The sequence below is a fragment of the Thermobia domestica genome, chromosome 12, assembly GCF_964235325.1.
Source record: "Thermobia domestica chromosome 12, izTheDome1.hap1.1, whole genome shotgun sequence".
Classification (NCBI taxonomy): Eukaryota; Metazoa; Arthropoda; class Insecta; order Zygentoma; family Lepismatidae; genus Thermobia; species Thermobia domestica.
Genome location: NC_137465.1, coordinates 143,361,646 through 143,379,327, shown reverse-complemented (window position 1 = coordinate 143,379,327; position 17,682 = coordinate 143,361,646). Strand labels below are relative to the sequence as shown.

At 35.1% G+C, this 17,682-nt stretch overlaps 1 protein-coding gene across 1 annotated transcript in view; it reads left to right on the top strand.

Moving 5' to 3' along the window:
* slou (homeodomain transcription factor slouch) overlaps nt 1–12,557 on the top strand; it is a 97,166-nt gene extending 84,609 nt beyond the window's left edge. Inside the window, exon 2 of the mRNA XM_081734203.1 lies at nt 11,283–12,557. Within this exon, the coding sequence (XP_081590329.1) occupies nt 11,283–11,845 (563 nt within the window). The 3' untranslated portion in view covers nt 11,846–12,557. The remainder of the gene's footprint in view (nt 1–11,282) is intronic.
* The last annotated feature ends 5,125 nt before the right edge of the window (nt 12,558–17,682 follow it).

The following is a 17,682-nucleotide window of genomic DNA, read 5'->3' as shown; positions in this document are numbered from 1 at the left end:
TCTGTAAGATAAATGAAAAAATCACTATGAGTTTTCAAAAACTATCTGATTCATACTAGCTTTGCTATATTCAAAAACTTACACTAAAATACAAATGCTGAGCAAAGCAACGTTTAATTATAAAATAATAAACTTATAAATGTGACAGTTTCGGATATGTAACATATCCTTCTTCAGACACTATCAAATTAAATGAAAATTCATATATCTGATTTTCATATGAGATATATGAATTTTCATTTAATTTGATAGTGTCTGAAGAAGGATATGTTAGATATCCGAAACTGTCACATTTATTATTTTATTACTTTATAATTAAACGTTGCTTTGCTCAGCATTTGTATTTTAGTGTAAGTTTTCGAAGTTGTAAAATTGTTTTTGATACATCCTGTATTGTTATTAGGAAAAACTATTAATAACTCTTTCTATTTGCTTTCAAATTATAGTAAATGAAGGCTAAAATTTTATCCTCGCAATAGCTAGACGTCAGGAAAAAATATTGCAGTTTAGTGTCATGAATGAAACACGCCTATCAACATTGTTTTACTATTTAATATGTAAAATCGTCGTTAGAACCCAATGTAGCAGCTGCGCTACAAGCAAAGTAATAATGTGAAAAGCCTATTTCTGTCAAATTACACCAAAGTCAATTTCTGCATATTCTTCGTTTTGTATTTTCTTTACTTCATAATAAAAAGGCGAGTTTTGGAGAAAAATAATTAACTTATCTTCTTTTTTCTTCCCGAACCGGAGACGTGCTTCCGGTACCATTCTTACACAGTCGTAATTACCCTCCAACTGCACACTTTCTCGAAGAAAAAATTACTGACGTATTGCGTTGTATGGAGCAAAGGCATTACAAGTCATTCACACAACCAAAGCTTGGGTCTTTCTTAATAAATAAATAAATAAATAAATAAATAAATAAATAAAATACAGATGTAGCATAGGTGCTACAAATGGTCGATAGACGTTACAGTACTTCAAACGAAATGGTGATCGTTTTCTTTCACTTCTTGCACAATTTGCACCTCTTGGTGTAGAATTCGGCAAACACTCCTCCTAAGACAACCTGAGCACAGTTGTTTGCTTCCGAACTGAACGCCGTGGATGCAAAAGGCTAAATCGTGATCAGCCTTGATATTCTGTAGAGGAAGAGCACATCTCTGTCGTCCTGTTACTTTCTCTTTCACTACCGATTCCGCCTATTCAAAGTTTTTTCATCAACCTTTTATCGCGTATTTCAAGGAACATGTTGAAAGTGAATCTGTTCGTTTCAATGTGCTTCTGAGTACATCGCAGCATGTTATGTAGTTGATTCACAGTGATTGTGCTAATTAAGGTTGCTTACGACACAATATTTCAGGCTGTCTCATCTCGAAAAGGTGTCGTGAAAGTGGTCTCGAAAAATCCATGTTTGTATTGAAAGAGCTCTAACTCGTCTCGCCTCGCGGACAACCATGCTTTTTTGTTTTTTAGTTCATTGAGGTATGCAGATTGTTGACGTACATATTCCCCTGTAAATCTTGCCAGTTTTTTTTTTTTTTTTTTTTTTTTTTTTTTTTTTTTTTTTTTTTAAGGGAAAGGGACACAAGAAGCTCGGAAAAACCTTAAGCGATCCTCTTGGTACACAACTTCCCCCAATCACTATTGCAGAGAGATTGTTCTTTTTATAATATGGATTGTAAATGCAATCTATACAACAAATGCACTTCTATTACTTCACGTAACGTGAACAATAGTAATCCTAATTGAGTATATCAATAATGAGGGTGTAGAACATAAACTCAACAATGAGTATAAAACCATCTGCATAGAAACCCAACAATGAACAACTCACATTTTACATTTTAGTAAGTTATTCATTTGTGATTCACTCTGTATTATCTTTAAATGAAAAACTTCAAAAATATATATTTTTCCATCAATATTGCCACTTTCTTATGTAGCTTCTATATCATTTTACATTTGGAACCGTTATATAAAATAAACCTTTTAACACAACCCATAGAATATTACCTTAATATTCTTAATGGGTTACAAATGTTACTTCACGTTTCAGTTAGTTATTGAGGAAACTTCGTCACTTTATATTCTCTCCATCTGGTCCATAATATTTCCTATATGAGCGGAGAGTTTAATCACACTTGAAAGCAACTTTCAAGAAGGCCATTTAGAAAATTGATCTGGCAATTGATATTTCGCTGAACCATTTCTCTTCAACCAACCAAAATGGTAAATAAATAACGACAAATACATAGGCGAGCCACGCGCCTAATAAATGTAATGCAAGTATCCATTACCGCAATTACCAAAAACTCCCCTCACGCTATGCAAACACTTGATTCAAAAGCAATCTTCAGGAACTGTGGCGCAAAAGCGACTCGGAAACCAATACAAACTGTTGACTTAAGCAGAGTTTTCTCAGGAACAAAGCAATGCCATGTTGCCACCAGTGGGAGAACAAGATATACAAAAAAAAAAATATAGATAGTATAGGATGTGTTTACATAGCCATTTGATCTTGTGAAGGGATACTACACTCGAAGTTATATCCTGTGAGTTTGTATGGTCCAATGGGACTTCGTTCTATGTTGTCTAAACCAGGAGGAAAAATGAGAACTTGCCTACGCTCCTTAAGACTTGTGTAAGAGCGTCTTCAAATCGACGAACTCGAATAATAAGAATAACCTGAAGAGAAACCAGGAAAAACACTTGTTGGAATTATGACGTCCAGGATAATTGTATGAATATTGAAATGTTTAGAATATATCCGATATACAAAAATCTTAATGTATTAAAGTAAGAATGTATAATTTGTTTAATTGTTTGCTTACTAGTTATTCCACCCAAGTTCGGCTCGTCTCCTAATTACCTGTAAGTTAGTGGCTTTTTTTTTTTTTTTTTTTTTTTTTTTTTTTTTTTTGCATCACAGGATGCAGCGCACTATTAGCTTGACTGTGAACCATTAGGAATGAGCGTGGCAGACACTCTAAAGCAGTGGTTCTGAAACTTTCCGATAATGCAGAGCCCCTGTTTATTCGGAAAGTGATCTGCGAACCCCTTTGCAATACTATCTGAAATTTCACATGGTATTAAAAAATATACTAATTAGAATTACCACTGAAAAGAAAAAATAACTAACTAACTAATTCTATGGCCTATGGAACCTGGAGGTTCAATGCCGCGTTCACAAAAACTCTCCACTGACTTCTATCCTTAGCCAATAAGATCCAGTTTCTACTTAGTATTCCTATCTCTGCGAAATCCATCTTAATATTGTCCTCCCATCTGCGTCTAGGTCTTCCTAATGGTCGTTTTCCGATTGGTCTTCCAAGATCAAGAAAAAGATCAAGAAAAATAATGCACTAAGTAATTTATTTTAAAGATACATGATTGTTTCCTAGTGAATGAAATTTCAATTGAAAATACAGTAACTTTCAAGACTGAAAATCAATCTTTATATATATTCCTCGTAAGTAATATCCAATTATCCGAAGCACATAACCCCACACTACATTTGACCAGCTTCTTCCTTAGCATACCCGAATTCGATAATTAGTTTCTCGTGTTTTCCTCCTTTGGCACTGACTCTTATGCTGTACCACGACGTATCTTAACCCACATACGATTAAGCTTTATATTTTCTTGTTTCATCTAGTAGGAGATTTTTTCTCTAAAGATTTCCCAACCATAAAACTATATATTTCATGTTAAAAATTCCGCCAAACTGTGCACATTATAGCCTATTTGTATTACTAAGTTTTGTGGAATTTCATATCATGTAATATTATTCAACTAGCTGTTGTTCCGCTCCTTTTGTTCCAAATGTTACATTTATCTCAAGATGGTTTTTGAAAGTCGTCAGCCATATTCTTTTCTGTGAATTAGTATCCACTTTGCATATCCCATTACAAGTGAATCGACAAGACTGGTAATTTTGTATACAAAAAAGGATAGCATGTTGTTATTGTTTTATCCTTATTTATCTGTTCCTGTGATAACTTACTCTTATTTAAAGTATACAGGGTGTATCAAAAATTCTGATTCCATTATCAATAAAGATACGGAAAAAAATGAGAAAAGAGGAAAATTCTTAGAAATAGATTGTTTTCAATCTAAGAATAGCAAATTTAGAACTCAAATTTTACTTTCAGATTTAAAAAGTTTGCAATCTAAAAATGAAAACAACGAAATTGACAGTTCAGACAGGCTGTTCTCTTGGATCCTCACCATACCAAGAATGCTACAATGTGCCCAGCCCAGGCACGTAACCAAAGGGAAGGGGGTCCGGGGGGTCCGGACCCCCCCTTCAAGACCAGACATGAAAAAAATTAAGGAAGAATGAAAGAAAATGAAATGAGAAAAAGAAGGATCAGCGTTAAAAATAAAAAAAAACTACAGGAAGCTTTTGAATACTCTTTCTTTTAAGACGATTTGTATTACTTACAATACATGGTGGCCAAGTGAGCAAGATATCCTGGAAGAGTCAGGGAATTTGAAATTTCTAGGAAAGTTACAGAATTCTCAGAATTTCTGCTACTAGTCAAGGAGAGTTCAAGCTTCCGAATGCATAGTGCCTTTGAGTAACAGCATGGACATTTTTAATCATAATTTTTCGTCATTACATCCTTGCAGTATCAAACATGTTATTTCAAAAACAATTTTCTACTGCTCCTTTAACCTGTCATTTGAAACCGACAGTAGTTGAAGGAATAATAAAAACAAAAAATTATGTGGAAAGAAAGTTCTAATAGCATTTGATTCGACAAAGGAACGCAGATATTGTAAAATATTTTGCAAGATATTATTGAAATACTTTTTACATTATTGAAGTACTTTTTATTATAGTGAATATGTACATTTTATAATAGTTGAGGTCACAATGAAACGAAAACTGTTATATTTGAATCCACAGAGGAAGGACGTAAATATTGTAAAATCTTTTTCAATGCGTTTTTTTTATTAATATTATTATTTTACTCGAGATTTCTTCATAGTTTGTTATTAAAATACTTACCAAGATATCCTAATTTTATTGTCCTAACAAACAAATATATGTTGATAGAAAAGTAGTTTAGATTGATCAAGGTCCTGGACCTTCGGAATTTCATGTCACTCCCCCTCCCCCTCCCGTTACGAAATCCTGGCTAAACGAACCAATATAATGTTCCAGTAAAATAGTTTAGAGTGATCGAGTCCCTGGTGTGATGACCACAATATTTCATGTCACGGACCCCCCCCCCCCTTCACGAAATCCTGGCTACGTGCCTGCCCGGCCACGTGTTATTTTTGCGTGCTCTTTCATTTCGTTCGAACATTATGCTAAACTGGAAACATAGATTTTTCATTTAACATGGGGCGCCTTACCAGTATGGAGTCCAAGCGGCTAGTGTAATTGAAAAAATAATGCTGTTAACAATTGGAATGTGAAATACCTAGATTTAACTTATCTAATTCAGTGTTCAAAAAAGATTTCTTGCTCGAGTATGATAGGCATTGTACTGTTATAGAGTCAGAACAGAATGGTTCAGTCACGAGTTTACACAATTTCTACGTAGTACAGGAAAACAAGAATTTAAAATGAGTGAATTGTGTTTTATTACTTAAAAAAAAAAGAAAGACTAAGCATACTATACTCTTTTGTTATGATAGAACTTTGTTGATGAAACGTTCAGACGTGAAGGAAATGACAAAATGAATTTAACGTAAAAGCTAGAGACGAAGTAGTAGAGAAACAAGGGGAAAGCAAGTGTTAGTCATTCTTGCATTTTGTAATCAGAATGTATTAATTTTCAGTTGAATAAATAAACAAAAACCTTCTATTTAAAGGAGAGAGAAAGAAAGCGAGAGCTGAAGGATTAAATACCAAATTCTCTTCATTAAAAAGGAAGGCTGGATGTTCTGTTTTCTTCTTTCTTTCTTTTTCCAGATTGTCTGTTGTCTGTCTCGCTACTATATAGTAAGTAAATGCATGGTTGGAGAGAAACACCGTTTCTTTCTTGTGTTCACACACTCCTTTTCGGGATGGTGATGGTGGTAGTACAAGCGTCGTAGTCAGTTCATAATTCATTTGCGTACTGCATTGTGTTCGACAAGAATGGCTGCTTGCTACCCAGATGGAAATTTTCTGGTAACAAAAACGAAACGAAACTCCTTTCTCTCTCTCTCTCTCGTTTTCTGTCATCTCATCGCAGAAGAACTTTGTAGGAGCTTTTTCGCATCTTAAAGTTTAATCAGCAAGGCATTTAAGATAGACCTTGTAATGGATTCTCAAATCCTCCTCCGTCTTCGTAATTAGCGTCTGTTCTAATTACTTCGTCTCAATTAAAAGATTATGCTATTCTACGAAAGCGTCGGGACGGTGGAGGGTAGTGTGGAGGGGGTAACGAGTACTTGTGAGGGAGGAGGAAAGAGAGGCACGCAAAATGGCATGAAGGAGGGAGAACTGAGAGAGAGAAGGGGTGTGAAGGAATGATGGTCTCTCTTTTAGAAGTAAGGATCATGCAAATGCACCTGAGCAAATTTGCAACTGCTAAGTACCAGTCTTTTGTATAAGAATTAAAACGTTCTAACATTAAGAACCTTCCCTTCAGATGGTTTGAATGAGAAATTATTACACAAAATTTCCATTTTGCTGCAACCGCATATGGCAATCTTAATATTTTGTTTTCATAACACGAGATCTTTTCCTACATGTATTCAACGTATTCAGTCGAGGTTCTTAAATTTGCAGGAATTTCTAAGAACGGGATTGTCGAATGTAAGATTCTACCAACTAAATTTACTTTTATCTTTTACTATAGATAAATGATTTGAACATTGCCACACTAACAATGATGTTGCTTTCAAGTTTCTTCAAGAAATAAATAGAAAATATTTTTGCAGAAACTGAAAACCTTGTCTATCTCCTGACTTACTGCATTTTTTGGTGACCTTAGATAAACATAACTGTTGATGAGCAAATGGGTAAAAATATTTCATATTATACGAGGGTAAGAAGCATTGAATTTCATCTCTCACGTCTTCGTCGTTGCTAAAGTGTGTTCGGCCAAATATTCTTTCAACTTAGGAAATAGGTGAAAGCTAGTCATTGGTATGCCCAACCTTCGCCACTATCTCGTCGAAAATTGACGATCTTTTGCTTTTTCTTCGTCGTAGGTTTCAGTACTATCAGCCGCAAACTCCACATGCCACGTGCTGACGTTTTCGACATCCATGTATGACTTGCTATACACTTCCGTCAATTGACAGTGAATTTTAATACGTTTAATGCTTTTTGCTTTCGAAAACAAATAATTGTGTGCACTTCACACTTGGCGATAGCGCTTAGCGGGAGCTCCATTACAAACGGCTGCCAAGCCAAGACTGAGCGTCCCAGTGAGTTGCGCATAGGTTTGTATGGGAGTGGGGAAACATTAAACACAATTGTGTTGCCAACAACCGTATGAACAATTTCCTTGCGTCTCCAGAGCTTTGGAAACCTTACTTTTGTCATTACCATCGTATTTGTCCCATGCTTCACTTTTTATCTTTAAAATAAAAGGTACGGATCACTGCACTAAACTTTCTTGTTCCTATTTCTTATATGAATACGTAATTTGGTAATTATTACGAAAATATGAAATGCGAACAAAATTATACGAGGATGAGTCCGAAAATAAGTTTTTCCAAGCGACTGTGGCGATGCAAGACCAAAAACAGCATATGGCGATCTAGAACAGACGTACCTTTATTTTTCCACATAGAAAAAATATGTACCATGTACAGTGCATTGAGACATTTATTATGCCGGTCTATAAACTCCAAAAACCCTTCAGGGCTCTGCAATAGGGAAGAACCGTCGAACAGCTTCTGTGACTTCGGCGTTGCTTCCAAAGCTCCTACCACCGAGAGTCTCTTCTTCAAAGCCGAAAACAGATGGAAGTCAGTGAATGCGAGATCAGGACGTGCAACCACTGTCTTGTTTCCCCCCATTGCTGTTCCATTTCCTCGGGAAAACGAGTGGAGAAACTTATTTTCGGACTCCCCCTTGTAATAAACATTTTTGGATACCTTCATCTAAAGGAAACACACACCAGAAGTAAATTATTATTGTGGATCTGTACATTGAAAATGATATAAGTCAACTTGTACATTGATAACGAAACATTTATTTATTAAATAGAAACAAAATTGCCTGAATCGTTTTCGAGAGTAGTCGCCAGAAACGTCTCATCCTCAAGAGTAAAATACTCCCTGTGGGTGTTTTTCATAAGTAATGGATTATACTATAATGTAGGATTGTTAATTAAACGTTTATTTATAAAAGATGACCAAAACTGTTAGAGCCGTTTACTAAAAAATCTTAAATTCGATTTTCAATCTCCAGTAAACTGCGCTTGGCAAGGGGCAAGGGGTAGTAAATTCGAAAGCAAATTGGAAAATCGTATAAAAAAGGTTCCACTCCTATCATTATTATAATACAAAAACGTCTTAGTCTGTGTGTAACGCTCGTAATAGTTCACAGTCACCGTGATAGGTGTCTTTAATTACGATGTCTGCCTGTTTTATGTCAATAGGTACCGATACCTCCTGCAGGCAATTTACAAATTGCGACTTAAAAACTGCATTATTTCAAAATAGGACAAAGCGAGATTTTAACCTCTAGGCCTAGTGGTGATGTCAAAAAGCCAATGATTTGGGAGAACAACTATTTCAATAATAACATATTGAAAACGTTATTTTTAAAATTAGTCCTGCAATAATTATAACAAATTGCGTTACTGATACTTTTTTCTTAGAGCAAAACATCACTTGGGTAAAATAGATGTAACATTTTACCATTCCTTCTAGAAATGTATTATTTAAGGGGAAAATAGTGAAGAACAGGAAAATTTATCGGTCTTGTAATAATACCTGTATTAAATACAGTATATTATCAAGTTCTTAGTATTACTCTATCACTTGTATTTATGTAGTACCGCCGAATTCTATGAAAGTTCAAATTTGCTGCTTTAAATAAACTATAAAACGTCAATTTTCGAAAGACGTTATGCGTTCGTTGAGGTTTCTTTTTTTTTTGTAAAAAAAAAAAAATAAAAAGAAGTGATTCGTGGTATGAAGTTGTAAACAGTTAAAGCATATGTTGCAAGAGCACGATGTATAATATCAGGTTTTAGGTGAAATACTTTATATTATGTTATTTATCAATGTGTTATGTAGAGTACTTGACTGCACGGAGCAGAAACATGATCATTTCAAAAAAATCTATGAACAATATCTGACCTCAAAAATGTGAATGCGGAGAAGATTGAATGAAAATGGTGAAAACGAAAAACTGATGATACATTTTTAAGAGTAAAGGGAAGGAAAAGACAATATTGACGAGGTTAAGAAAAACCGGAAATGGAATTGTTTAGGATAGTGTTTTCCAAGCTGCAAGGTTTAACTGGCTTGCAGAGGCGCCGCAAAATATTTGGAAAGTTTCACTGAAGTTTTTTTAGAAATGACTTTTGGTCACTGTTTAGCATGTCCAGAAATCTCCTGAAGTATTCTATCAGTGAATGAAAATTGTTGTGAATACATCATAACTGCTCTAAGAGTATTCACAATGTACCACAAGTCATTTCTTAATAATGTCCAAGCACTGATTTATTTTTTGCAGTGGGCCTATGTTCTGACTTGGGGGGGCTGCGAGAAATCCTGGTACATTAAACGCTCCATGACCTGAGAAAGTATGGGAAAAAAGCGCTGATTAGAACTTTAATGGAGAAGAATTTATAACCTGAGAAATGTAATAGAAATACTAGTGCCACGTGAAGGAGTTTGGTTTGTATGCCTGATATTTTTCATTTATTTTTGGAACTGGAAATTATAGTAGCTATATACCACTTCCGGTTTCAGTAGAGAGATTAGAATAGAGATAGAATATATTCTCGAGACGCTTAATTGATTGCAAGAAAAGCCCTTCTCGCTCTATGTTATCGTTTTTGTGGTATACAAATCAATATTGTAACCAGTAGTGAAATTCTAACCCTTCTGGTTTTAGCAGAGAGTTAACGATGAAGATGTAATATATTTTTGGGAGGCTTAACCGATTGCAGAAAACCGTATCTCTCTATATAGACTATTTCTGTTTTTGCTCTATAATGATCAACGTTAAAACCGGAAATAGTTAATTTCTACCACTTCCGATCAGTGGTCGTAGTTTGAGGGAAATTTAGCAAAAAAAGGGGAAAAGGTAATTTTTCGATAAAACGTGAAAAATCCAGGGAAATTCTCACGCTGACAGATTGACCAATTTAAATGCTTAAATTTGTCTTTGTTCTTCAGAAATAAAGCAAAACAATAGCAATAATTTGTGTATGTTTTGTGCCTGTGTGTGTATGTGTGTGTTCAAAGTTTATAATTTGCACCAATGGTTTGCTGGATGTGTTTGTGTGTATTTTCTGTTTAATAGATGTGACGGAGAAAGTAAAAATACAAACAAAAAGCAAATTAAGAAAACTAATGTGGTTGGCTCTTTCTTTAATATAGCTAAATTAATCTTATCACATAATTTCTGTCATAGGAATTGGACTCTCAACAAACTAGTGAAAATTGGATAAGAAAAGGGAAAAATATTATATCAGTCGAGGGAAGTTTTCTTGAGAAAACCTACGAACACTGCTTGTGATTTGAATATTGGCTCCAAAAACGAACTCGTTTTCTAACTTCTGACCCCCTACATTTTCACCAATTTTGATTATAATTGATCAAAAAGTTCTTGTGATTTTTTTTTCTTCCGGACTGATAGGTAAACATATAAAGTAGTTTAGATTTTAGAAATCCCTTAAAAAGTGATATAAATAAAAGACAGAAGGAAGAGAAAGATTACAGTTGATGGATGATATTTTAATGATAAACTTATACGTCAGTGATGTAAAATACCTATGATCAGTCCATTATTTCTGGCTGCTGTTCGCAACAGTATGCAGTACCGGCACCTTTTCTTAAAGATATTTTAAATCTAGCCATTTTTATATTGTGGACCCATTCCTCCAAATACATATCTGCATAGTATTGTTTCTATTAACGAAGGGCAAATGAAATAAGAAATCAGAGTATGTGGGAGAGTTGGAAGTTATTGCAATAACATTTTAAAAAAAAGTACCAATACCCAGAAAAAGAAAACATAGTGATTATCATTGTTATTTGACTTTATGGCCCATTATTATATCATTGTGTTAATTTTCTATATACTGACTGTGTGTAACAAACAAGAGTTTTGACAAAATTTTTGTTTTTGTTGTATTTTGCAGTGAAAGATCATCATGTGGAAGATTACAAGGATGATGACAGCAACGCGAAGGACGAATCTAGTGACACTGGCGACGACCGTGACAGCAAAGGCAGTAAGAAGAAGAAGGGGACCAATTCGAGTGCTGACACGAAAGCTGGGAAACCAAGACGGGCACGGACTGCGTTTACGTATGAACAATTAGTAGCGTTAGAAAATAAATTCAAAACAACACGATATCTCTCTGTGTGTGAAAGGTTGAATTTAGCTTTATCTTTAAGTTTAACAGAGACACAAGTTAAAATATGGTTCCAAAACAGAAGAACCAAGTGGAAAAAACAAAACCCCGGAATGGACGTCAATAGCCCCACAGTTCCACCGCCAGTAACGACAATGCCAACTCCGTATCCCGCTTCCGGTCCATATTCTCACACAAGCCTCCTTTATTCCGGTCATGTTCCTTATTTAACTTCCCCGTCATCGGCTAACCCCGCTCTACCTTATACACTTCCCCCAGCATCTCAGACCTACACGCATCCATATTTCCACCACATCAACCATCACACTCTGGGCCATTCTTCGTGAAATCAGCGGTAAACTCCTCCCCACTTAAATTTCTCTCGTGAGTGCGCATGCGCAGGTCTCATATCCACGAGTGCTCTCAAAGGATACATAGCAAATCGTCATAGCAACAATGGACTAAGTAATGGTGTGGTAACTGGCCGCCAAGAAATCGGCTGTAAAACAAAAAAAAAATGTATTAAAAAAGCGAGAGACTATTGATTTTTTTAAGGCGACGCAAGGGACAAGTGCAAAATCTTTAACCAAAAAAAAAATGTAAATACTTCTTGGACATGGATACCGTAAGAAACGTCTATATTAATTATGACGAGAGGAATTTGTAATATGCAAAAAGATTTAATACTGTATTCTTTCCATAAAGCAATTTCATTGGTCCTCGTTTGGAGGTATCGTAGAAATCATATTTGCTTCAACGTTATCCTTAAAGATCTCAAAACAATTCTCAATCTTAAGGACAAAGGTGCAATAAAGCGCTTACATGTAATATAAATAAGAAATCAAAGATTTCCATGTATATAGTAAATGTTTTTACGACTATAATATATGGTTGGAGATTAAATTCTTCACACTCCCGCTTTCTTTTGAAGCAAGAAAAAAATTCTGTTGATATTATTGTAATTATTATTAATATTATTATTCGTTGTTCTGTAAAATAAAATACCAAATAATTGTTGTCAGCGACAATGATGGCTGTAGGTAAATATATGATATTATTTAAAACATATCTGATACTTATTTTTTTATTATTTCAATCTTTTCTCTAGTCATGGGCGAAATAGGTACAGCTCACAGATGACGAGAAGAACCCTAAAACAGGGGTAGCGGGGAAAGGTCAACGACACGGTCAAGTCCATTTTCGGTTTTTGAGGTGTGGTCTATACTTAGGTGTCGTCTGCTACTCCGGGTAGTTATCTGTGTGCTATTCCGTGGTATCATTTGAAACCCCCGTGCGAAAGTAGGCGAGCCCATACCTATGTCACACTACTTCTGCTAGGGTTTTTCTCGTCATCTGTGAGCTGTACTATGTCATACCATGGTTTAATCTGTCTGCATGTATTATCTTATTAAACGTTTGCTTGCACATTCTGCTTTCAGAAGTTGGACTCGATCAATTCTTAGAAACGTACCTGGTATACAAAACGAGTAATTGCCATGATGAGCTGCAGGCAGTGTTCGTAGTTTGAGGGAAATTTCATAGGTAAATTTAGCAAAAAGGGAAAATGGAAATTTTTCAGTTAAAACGTGAAAAATCCAGGGAAATTCTCACGCTCACTGATTGACCAATATAAATGCGGAATTTTTCTTTGCTTTTCAGAGCAATAGTTTGTGTATTTGTGTATGTTGAGTTAAGTTGATTTTAAGTTTGACGTCCCTTTTAGCAGCGAGGCTATATGAGACAGGACCTATTGATTAACGTGGAATCCGAACATGAGCTCCCGCCGGGAATCAAACTCTGGTCTATCATGCTCAAAGCGCGTACACTAAGCTTCATGAAGGAGCTCATGTGTGTATGTATGTGTGTGTGTGTGTGTGTTCAAAGTAGCATAATTTGCAACCATTGGCTGGGTGTGTTTGTGTAAAAGAAAATGAAGGAAATAGTAAATAATAGAAACAAAAAGCAAATGAATAAAATAAATTTGATTGGCACTTTCTTTAATGAATCTTATCATATAACCTCTGCCATAGAAATTGGACATCTAGAAACGGGAAAATTTATCAAGAAAAGTAAATTTTTTTGTCAGTCGAGGAAACTTTTCTTTCGGAAACCTACGAACACTGGCTGCAGGATACTATGCACAACAAATTGAAGTTTGTACTCCTTTATATTTAGCTCCCAGTGTAAGCATACGGGAGGTTATAGTTACACTCCAGATGTATGTGTGGTACTTTATTTCTCTGAAGGAGATACCAATAGTGTAGAGATTGGAAGAAGAGTTAGACAAGGATGTAGTTTGTCGCTCCAATTATTCAACATTTACAGTGAATATTTAATGAAGGAAGCATTAATGGGAATTGGAGATTTCAAGATTGGAGAGCAGATCATTAGCAAGATCAGGTATGCAGATGATAAGGTTATAATAGCTAAAACCGAAGGAGGACTACAGGACATAATTGACAAAATAGTTGACACTGGAAAACTGTATGAAATGGAAATGAACATCGAAAAGTCGAAAGTCATGTGAATATCCCGCGGAAACACGTCCTTACGGATCAGAGTAGAACAAGAAAAACTTGAGGAGTACGATGATTTCAAGTATCTGAGAAGTATTTTGACGAGAGACGCATACTGCACCAAAGAGATTAGGTCAAGAATTGCCATAATTAAAGAAACATTCAACAAGAAAAGATCACTCTTAACTAGCAGGCTCAATATTGGACTTAAGAAGAAGTTGGTCAAGTGCTATATATGGAGCATTGGACTGTATGGTTCAGAGACTTGGACATTACGGAAGTTAGAGAAGAAATATTTAGAGAGCTTCGAAATGTGGTGTTGGAGAAAGATGGAGAAGATAAAACGGACAGAGAGAGCAACAAACGAAGATGTTTTAAAACGGATAGGAGAGAAGAAGACACTTCTAGCCACCATCCGTCGTGGAAAGGCCAATTCAATTGGGCATATTTTGCGAAGAAATTGTCTTCTTCACATCGCCATAGAAGGAAAGGTGGAAGGGAAACGAGGAGAAGGGAGAAGAAGAACAGCTGATTGATGATTGGAAAGATAGGAGAAAATATTGGGAGTTAAAAGAGAAAGCTGAAGATCGAGAAAAGCGGAAGAAACATTTCCAGGCCCAAATCTAAAGTTTAAAAAAAAAAAATCCTCATTAGTCCCAGGACCTGCTGAAAGGCAGAATACTTAAGGTGGATCACAACCCGGAAGTCGAACACATATTTTAGCTCATTCCCTTAGCTACTGCACAATGAAACGTTACATATTATAAATATTGTACTATAAGATAATGTTATGTTTCATCTACAACACAAGACACTAATTCATTTGGTTGTGTCTTCTGATATCAAAAAAGGTTGAGTTGAGTTGTTGAGTTGAGTTTGAGTTTAACGTCCCTTTTAGCAGCGAGGCTATATGAGACGTGGACCTACTGATTAACGTGGAATCCGAACCACATGAGCTCCCGCCGGGAATCGAACCCGGGTCTCCCACGCCATCGAAAAAGGTAACAAATAAAAGAAAATATTTGATTCGTTTTACAATGAGCACACAAGATACCACTTGCTGTTAGATCTCACTAGAAGTGCCCAATTTTATGAAATGTTTATTTGAATGTGTAAAGTACTTTAAAGTAACGATCTTATTACAAAATAGATCAATTGTCTGACCGTTTTTCGTGTTATATTTCACATTTTATTTAAATATTAATTTACATTTAAGGAAATAGATTTTGAGAAGAAACTTGCGCAGAACGCCATAATGCGTTGTTGCCAAATTTGTACATTTACTTTCTGGATTTTAGCTTTGCAGTTCGAGAAGTGGAACTTAGCTGTGATTTGCGGTAAGGGTCGAAAACTAATTTCTCCAGTAGGTACTCAAGGGAATTCCATGATTACTTCCTTTATTATCTGACATGAGTAAACACTCGACACTACCTGACAACGCTACACTATTCAAGCAGTTTTTAGCATAGCACCGAGAACACCTAGTGATCCACCTTAATAATAATAATAATAAAAATAACTACTGGCCGAATCTGAACGAAATTTGGAGGGCAAGTTGACCATGGTCTAAACCTGTAGTTTTCAACTTTTTCGAGCTATCCCTTTCCAGCAAGTTTCACTGTCTTAAGCGCCTCCTGTCATCTTAACCCAATCTACCCATGCATAAGGCTAAATTAAGATTTGGGAGAAACAGTCTAACAACCAGAAAATGCTACAATTCTTAAAATCAGTCTTGAAGAATATACCTATATAAGAAGTGAGAATAAATTTTATTTCTATAATTTATCTTACATTAGTCGTCTATTTCCTTCCACTTTTTCTATAAATATACGTTTGTCTTTCTCACTTTCCATAAAAAAAAAAACGAGCAACTACCATTTCTTTGCCCGACTTTTCTTTTAAAAGAAACCAAAAGCATATTATAATCAACGCATTATTATTATTATTTGGAAAGTCATATACTTTTTATAATTTGGGAAATGCATAATGACTTTCATCCCAATAATAATAATTATAAAGTCTAACACATCTTAAAATCTCAAACGCCCCCTAAACAGTCTATTATCCCCAGTAGTCTTTTTTTTTTTTTTTTTTTTTTTTTTTTTTTTAATTTCAGCTCCCTTTGGAGACAAGAACCGATGGTTTAAGAAATAAAGATCACTATATTTGGTGGCTGGGCTCGCCCAGGCAAAGGCTAGCGTCAGCTCAACTGGTATGCGTTACTTCATTTATCGGTAATATTGGCCGGATCTAAACGCATTTTGGTGGGCAAATAGCTCATATTTCGGGGGATAAAGATCACTAAGCTCTGGCAGGAGTAGGCTCGGCTCCGCAACAGAGAATGTGTTCTACAATTTTGCATGTTCATCCGAAGCTTCCGAGTTCGGTTTAGTTTAGTTTATTTCTTCTTAAATTTATTAACTCCTTTGAAAAATAAAGCTCAACTATTCATATAGAGGAATGAAGGGAAAGAACGTGGAAAGGAGTCACTCAGGGGCTGATTCCAGTATTCGTGGATGGCATAGTTTCAGCAAAAAGACAATGTTTTCGCTGATCACCTAAAAAATACTATCATAAGAAGCATATTTTCACAACAAATTAGTGTGATACGGACAAAATCTCGCAGCCGAAACCTCTCCGCCCAAAACCACGCGCCCAAAATCTCGCCTGGTTAAAATCTCGACGTCCAAAAACCTTGTTTGGCCAAAAACTTGCCAAGCGAGTTTCTTAATATGCAATTCCATATTACAAATATTATTATTATTATTATTATTATTATTATTATTATTATTATTATTATTATTATTATTATTATTATTATTATTAATAATAATAATAATAATAATAATAATAATAATAATAATAATAATAATAATAATAATAATAAAAGAAGAACAAGAAGAATATACAAAATATCGTGAACTTTCTCGACGTATTTCCTCCCACTTTCTTCATTCCATCATTTATTTCATCCTGATCATCTAAGTCTCCTTTAACCTAAAAGACATAATCGAGGGACGTAAAAACTCAGATATTATTTCACATTTTCATAAATATTGTGGTGTGGTGTATGGTTCGATGTTGATGATTTATAATCAAGGTTAATCAATGGCCGGTAATATTATCATAATCTGGTCAATCTGTATGATGGCGAACCAGACAACCAACTAAATGACTACACTTGACGTATGTTATTAAATAGTTTATTCTTAATTTTCATAACAATTAAATTAATAATGACTTAGGGCCTTGCATGGGCAGTGTGGCTACTAGCTACTTTCCTATTTCTCTCATAAAGTGTTAAATTTACAGTTTGAACGCAAGTTCGTTTAGTTGGTTTCAGTTGAAACTAATGATCGTTTGGTTTTTTTAATAATTGCTTAACTTAGACATCTCAAGAGAAACTACTGACCTGGTGGCTGCTGATATATTCCAGTCCTGGTATAGAAGTGTTGAAATTACAATCATTAGAGATACAGACACTTGGGTGCCGAATCGCGAGATCTTTCTGAAACGAGAATTTAATTGAGACTGCTCTCCTTGAGTTCTACATGCAGGTTGAAAACTACCTTCCGTGTTTCTTGCAATACTTTACCTGTAAATTCCTACCGTTACAATTACTTCGCAGGTGACTCAATTTGTCTTCCTTGTAGTAAGACTTCCTTATA